The sequence below is a fragment of the Rhinoraja longicauda genome, chromosome 30 (assembly GCF_053455715.1).
Source record: "Rhinoraja longicauda isolate Sanriku21f chromosome 30, sRhiLon1.1, whole genome shotgun sequence".
In the NCBI taxonomy this organism is placed as follows: Eukaryota; Metazoa; Chordata; class Chondrichthyes; order Rajiformes; family Arhynchobatidae; genus Rhinoraja; species Rhinoraja longicauda.
In genome coordinates, this window is record NC_135982.1 from 12,907,902 (window position 1) to 12,914,953 (window position 7,052).

The window sequence follows — 7,052 nt, forward strand, 5'->3', positions numbered from 1 at the left end:
GCGTTGTATTGTCCTAGGATGATTGCTAAATTACAGGTATGCTCTGATCATCCACACAAATTGCTTCTCCTGGTCCAGTATCACTCATTAGCTTGGAGTGTACAGGGTCCAGAATAAGCAGTCAGAGACAGGGGTGGGTTTTCAGCCAGATCTGAGGTCTAGTGTACATTACTCACTCCCTTATACTCACTGGAAAGTTCATTATACTTGTGCATGACATCCAGTAATTCAGACAGTTTCCCCACCCGTCCCAGTGGTCCTGGATAGTTGGAGTTTTCCCGTACCTTGGTGAGTGCTACTTTTGTCGTCACTCTAGGTTATCTAATCACAACTTCCTTCGAGTTATCTCTAGTTGTGCTCTATACCACTTTTCAATCATTAAAATTATATTCCCAATTTGGAGACTGTAAATGGCAACAAAAGGAATACAGTCCATCCGCTGGCAATTGTATAAACACCCTGAGCAAGCTCAACACATGACGGAAGCATGAGCTGTAAAAGTAAAAACAGGAGTATAAGTTTAAAACATGACAAATGCTAATATACGTTGTTAAATAATGAATAGAGCATTGTACTTTAATGGTTTAAAAACAAAGAAGTCACATGTTAAATCATTGCCATTAATTGTTGTAAACTGTACAGATTGAACAAGTTTTAGAACTAAAAGTGACATCTTGTGCAAGTACAAAGATTAAATGCAGCAGTTTTATTTGTAGCTTCAATGTTTAATTCCAACAAGTCATTACTGAGAGAAGTGATGTGTGTGGTGGTAGCTCTGGAGTAGGAGCTTGTGGCTGGGAACGGACTCTGCTGCTGTCTTACCTGGCAAGCTTCTTGTATGGTGGATGGTTCTCCCAATAGATGTTTCCATGCTTTCTGTTTTGAAAACAGATTTCTGACCTACTGTCCAGCCAAGAGAATCACAGCTGAGGAAGCACTGAAACACGACTATTTCAGGGAGACACCTCTCCCCATAGAGTCAGCCATGTTCCCAACCTGGCCAGCAAAGAGTGAGCAACATCGAGTGAAACGTGGGACCAGCCCTCGTCCGCCGGAAGGTGGTCTTGGATACAGTCAACTGGTGAGCCTTTACACAAGACCCTTAACTCACACAATTGCAGAACACCATTTATTGTGGAACCAATCTTTGCCTGTTTGGTGTGAAGGTGAAAGGGCAGGTGTCAGACCTCCTGGGGAAATAATGTGAGAAGGGGAGTGGTTGGTGGATGAGTGGGCCAGGGAGATTCAGAGGGCACAGGCCCTTTGGAATACTGAGAGGAGGGGAAGATGTGAAGGTAGTGGAAATTATGATCTATTTAATGTGCAGACTATAGCAGGCGAGATGAGAACAAGTGGAGTCCTGTCCTTGTTCCGTCTGGCTGAAAGAAGGTGATAATATAAGTGAGAGAAGTAGAGGAGATGTGGTTGAGAGTCCTGTTAACTATGGTGGAGGGGAGGACAGGGTTAAAGAAATAGGAAAACATTTTGAAAGTCTAATCAGAACAGAATGTTTAAAACAATGTTTAAGCGGTGGAATGATTGAGTAAGCTGTGGTTGCTTTCATCATATATTTGTGTGTGTGTGTATATATATATATATATATATATATATATATATATATATCTCACACACACACAAATGTAGGAAGTCATTGGTTCAGTTTTGCTGATGAGGCAGAAATTGACACCATTGAATCCTGTCTGCATGAAAATATTAAATTAAAAAGATATCACTGTCAGGTGACTGGATAATAGTGGCAATGCAAGCTCATCCACTTTGGTCCCAAGGACAGATTAGAGCTCCTCTGAAATGGCCGAGGGCCAAGACCCAACAGTGACCCCTGCCGTGACTGTGACTCCGTTGCGCAGCAAGCTTCCGCATTAAATGCCTGTGAGGCTGCAGAGAAATTGGTTGCTGTGGAGGCAGAATGAGCACAGGGTGGGAAAGGGGCAGGGTCATGAAGCAACGAGTGAACAGGTTTTTTCTGCATTGTTCTATTCAAACTATTTCCTTTCACAGGGGGGAGATGATGATCTGAAGGACACTGGCTTCCACCTGACGACCACAAACCAGGGAGCCTCTGCTGCCGGCCCAGGCTTCAGCCTGAAGTTTTGATGCAGGAGAAAGGACAGTAGCTGAGGGCAGCCTCTGCATAAACTGCTAGGGAGCAGACATTCGCCATGTTTCTCATTTCGCACTGCGGGTCAACAAGGTTCTTGAATTTTTTTTAAGGCTTTTAAACTATTCATTTGTAAAATGTAAAATAATTCAATCAAGTTATTTGCAAAGCAGAGAATAATTGTGAAACTTGACTGGTCAAAGTGGAATATTTTGTGTACATGTAGAGTTTTGGTAAATTTAAAAATAAAGTCCCTTAAAAAGGTTTTAGTTTTGCTGTTCTGGACATGGATTCCTTTCCCTTGACCATGTTAAGCTGATATTATTTTTTTTTTAAAACAACTACCTTTCTAGACACAAAATGCTAGAGTAACTTAGCGGAACAGGTGGTATCTCTAGAGAGAAGGAATGGGTGACGTTTCGGGTCGAGACCCTTCAGACCTGAAACATCACCCATTCCTCTCCAGAGATGCTGCCTGTCTCGCTGAGTTACTCCAGCATTTTGTGTCTATCTTCGGTGTAAACCAGCATCTGCAGTTTCTTCCTACACATTTCAATCTTGTGGGTTTTATGTAAGGGCAACAACTTGGGCATGCAGTAATTCCTTCTCTGCAGGCTCCGAAACGTGCCCATGGTGCTAACTGGGGAACAGGAGTGAAAGCTGCACTCTGTACATCAGCTAAACCCTGGAGCTGGCTCAGGACCATAATGCCCTTGCAGGTGACTGTGTGTGGCTACAGGCAGTTTAACTATTGATCACACAATAAAAGATGGCACAAGTTGAGGTTGATTTCTATCTGCAAACCTAAACATGAGATCAAGTTCTACTTATTTCGAGGACTCTGTGCAACTAGTAATTTGGACCATTCTGAAAATACTGCAAGAACTCACCCAGCCACCTCCAGAGATGTGTAACACATTTTGGCCAACAATGCAGTTTTTTGCTCCACTCACCTTTGTGAATCCCAGGCTGTCTATGCGCAACAGTACATTCAGAGAAAAAATAGACCAACTATAACCAGCTGAACATTTTGACCCATTGGACATCTGCAATTTAAAGCACCTTTAACAATGACTGCATTATATACAAAGTCATTTGTAGCCCAAGCAGAAATCTCCACAGTGCAGGCACAGGTCCCCATTATTTATGAGAACAATGCTTGTTCGGTAATGTTGTAAAAATATTTGACTGTCGCAAAGTCAACGTCTGTTTAGGCGGGTTGTCCCAAACCTGCATGAAATGGTTCTTATCTTTTAATCTTCAGCAGCCAGGAATATTTTGTGAGGATCTTGTTGCCTTTCTTCACCACGCACATGTAGACTCCTTCATTAATGGCATTGGCAATGATGCTGAGCTTATTGCCCCTCATATACAGGTATCCAGGGTATGAATACTCCAAGAGTTCACCGTCTTTGTACCATCTGTAAAGAGAAAAGCATTCACTCTGTAGAATTGTCTGTGTCCCTCTCAGGACTTCTGCTTCACACCCAGAGAAATTGTTTTGTGAAATTGAATAGTATAGGAACAAGCCCTGTGGCCAATGAGGTTTGTGCCAAACATGACACCAAGTTTAGTTTTAGTTTAGAGAGACAGCACGGAAACAGGCCCTACAGCCCACCGTGTTCACAGCGATCCTTCACGTTAACACATATATCCTTCCTTTGTCCCGCCCCCCTGACATCAGTCTGAAGAAGGGTCTCGACCTGAAACATCACCCATTCCTTCTCTCCTGAGATGCTGCCTGACCTGCTGAGTTACTCCAGCATTTTGTGAATAAATACCTTCGATTTGTACCAGCATCTGCAGTTATTTTCTTACACTAATAAAATTCCAGGTCGCTTGGGAACAATGTGGAATTCTACAGTGTGTTCTGGATTGGCTCAGCAGGTGGCGCTAATGGACAACATCCAGTGGCAATGGGATGAATGAACCAGGGGTGTCATTGACTGAAGCTTCTGGTATTCAAACAGAAAATGCTGGAAACACTCAGCAAGTAGAGGGGAGGTGGGATGAGTGCTGATGGGGCAATCAGTCTGAAGAAGAATCCTGACCCGAAACATCATCTATCCACGTTCTCCAGCTGATTTGCTGAGCTACTTTGTTTCTTTATTTGGTAAACCAGCATCTGCAGTTCCTTGCCACTATTCTGTAGATGGGGCATCTTGGTCAGTATAGGCAAGTTGGACTGAAGGGCCTGTATCCATGCTGTATGACTCTATGAATGTCGCCCATTCGGAGATGTTTAAAGACTTGTCACAGAGTTATTACAGCAAGGGAACAGAGTATCTGGCTCAACTCCAGCATGCCATTCAAGATGGACAATGAATCTGGCCCATATATATATATATATATATATATATATATCCCTCTAAATCTCTCCTATCCATGTGCCTGCACAAATATCTTTTAATTGGTATTATTGCACCTGCCTCAACTACTTCCTCGGGCTCGTTCCTATGTACGGCAGGAACAGCAGGGAAAGAGAGGCAGCACTTCACATTTCAGGGTGGAGATCTCTCCCCACGGATGCTGCCCGACCTGATGAAGACTTACAGCAAACTTTGTTTTAAGTTAGATTTGCAGTCACCCAACGCAAGACCAGACTAACGTCGACCATCCTCAGCAGAGCCATGGGTGCCGATGGCTCCCCTCTCAGCTGGCACAATCATCTTGAAACAGTGTTGATGATTCCCATGTCTGGTTTGTCTAGAACCAGGAGTTCAAGATCCCAAAACAATGAGCCATCAGCCAGCTCTGGGGTCAAAAAGCTCTCCTGGACACCCCATAAAACCTCCACCTCCTCTGAGCCTTGTACAGAAACGTTTCCTAGGCAACATCCCCTGTACTATCTCCTCATATATATCACAGCTCCCTGCTGCTGCTGACATACCTGTTCCTCTCTCTCCTGTTCACTGTCGGGAGGTCTGCAACACTTTCTCAGCAAAGTGATGCAGAGTCTTGCCCAGAGAAGGGGAATCGAGGACCAGAGGACATAGATAGGTTCATGGTGAAGGGGAATTTTTTTTAATAGGAATCCGAGGGGTGACTTTTACACAAAGGGTGGTGGGTGCATGGAACAAGCTGCCAGAGGAAGTAGTTGAGGCTGGGACTATCCCATCGCTTAAGAAACAGTTAGACAGGTACATGGATAGGACAGGTTTGGAGGGATATGGACCAAGCGCAGGCAGGTGGGACTAGTGTAGCTGGGACATGTTGGGCTGGGACATGTCGGGCAAGTTGAGCTGCAGGGCCTGTTTCCACTCCATGATGACACCCTTTTTGTTCCTAATCTCTATCTGTGTTGGCCTCATTTGTGGAGCCTGCAATATCCTCCCTCAATACTGAAATAAAGAGTGTTGTTCTGTGACAGTACACCCCGTATAACCTAATGGCACCTCAGACAAGTTAAAAAAAACTAGATTTCTGAATTTCAAAAGATTTTAATTTGACAAAAAGACTACTAAAGTTTTGTTTTTTTAAATGTATTGATTAAATTAGGCGGTCAGGCCCATAATCAGCTTAAACTGTGTACAGGACATGCTCCACCAACAGCAAGGAGCCTTATATGTACCAGACACAAAATGCTGGAGTAACTCAGCAGGACAGGCAGCATCTCTGGTAGAAGGAATGAGCCTGTGGGCCAGTCTCTATCAGTCTGAAGAACGGTCTTGACCCAAAACGTCAACGATTCCTTCTATCCAGAGATGCTGCCTGTTCTACTGAGTTACTCCAGAATGTTGTGTCTATCTTTGTTTTAAACCAGCATCTGCAGTTCCTTACTACAACTTATAGGTAGCAGCATCTCTGTCTGCAAAAACAGCACTGACTGATGGGAGCAATTAATGTGCCTGCTCCCTTTTCACTTTCCCCACTCCGTCGTGCAAAACAGCTCTAGTCGGGGCACTGAATTTCTCATCCCTCCTGTCTCCACCACATCTCAGTCCCTCCACTCTGTGTTACAAGGGGTTCATTCTTTAGGTCATTCTGTCCCACCCCCCATTCTACCCCTTCCTGCCCTGCTGTGTCCCATCCCCACCAGCCACTACCTCACCCTACCCCTTCCCCCTCCCCCCCCCCCCCCCCCCCCACACCCCTGGCCCACAGATAGACACAAAACACTGGAGTAACTCAACGGGTCCGGCAGCATCTCTGGAGGAAAGGAATATGTGACGTTTCAGGTCGGAACCCTTCTTCAGACTGCAAGATAGAGCCTGATCCACAGGCTCCCTCTACTTCCATCTGAGGTGTCACTGGACAACTGGGAGGAGGAGGAGGAGGATGTCAACAACCTTTGCCCCCAAGGCCATGCCTAGCCAACACGTGCACAGCCACAGGGGAGTCTACTGTGGACAAAGAACTATCCACATGTCTTTTTTTAAATCCCTGTTGCAACCTGCCTGCTGCAGGACTAGTTCAGTGAAGCCTCTGCTCACCGTTTAATCCACTCACAGTTCCTGGCCACAAGTTTGACGCTGGAGAAACCACAGACCTTGTTTATTCTGGCATAGGTCTGGGAACCTGACACGAGGCTGGCAGTGCTGCTGGAGGGACAGAGTCTTCTTCAGGAACACTTTATGAAAAGTAAAATAACTTTCAGGAAGAAAAAAGTACACTCTAATTTCAGTCAAACCTTTCACTCCATCGGTACGCCCCAGAGGGAACATGGACGACGGTCTATCATGGACCGAGGAAGCACGGCAGCCATTTGCTGAATACCAAGCTCCCACAAGCCGACCACCAGATAATTCATTTAGCGACACAAGGAACTGCAGATACTGGTTTACAAAGAAAGATTTAAAAAAGTGCTGGAGTAACTCAGCGGGTCAGGCAGCATCCTTAGAGGACATGGACAGGTGACGTTTCGGGTCTGGACCCTTCTTCAGGCTTCCCCAGATGTGTAGGAAGGAACTGCAGATACCGGTTTAAACCGAAG

General features: G+C 45.1%; 2 protein-coding genes across 14 annotated transcripts in view; one reads left to right on the forward strand and one right to left on the reverse strand.

The window, feature by feature from the left end:
* The window catches only part of cdk11b (cyclin dependent kinase 11B), a 45,932-nt gene extending 43,411 nt beyond the window's left edge, over window positions 1-2,521 (forward strand). For all 12 annotated transcript variants that reach the window (XM_078425461.1, XM_078425460.1, XM_078425464.1 and 9 more), the window contains 2 exons: window positions 892-1,081; window positions 2,020-2,521. In XM_078425461.1, the coding sequence (XP_078281587.1) occupies window positions 892-1,081; window positions 2,020-2,115 (286 nt within the window). In that variant the 3' untranslated portion in view covers window positions 2,116-2,521. The remainder of the gene's footprint in view (window positions 1-891; window positions 1,082-2,019) is intronic.
* mmp23ba (matrix metallopeptidase 23ba) overlaps window positions 575-7,052 on the reverse strand; it is a 25,001-nt gene continuing 18,523 nt past the window's right edge. For both annotated transcript variants that reach the window (XM_078425474.1, XM_078425473.1), the window contains exon 8: window positions 575-3,540. In XM_078425474.1, the coding sequence (XP_078281600.1) occupies window positions 3,366-3,540 (175 nt within the window). In that variant the 3' untranslated portion in view covers window positions 575-3,365. The remainder of the gene's footprint in view (window positions 3,541-7,052) is intronic.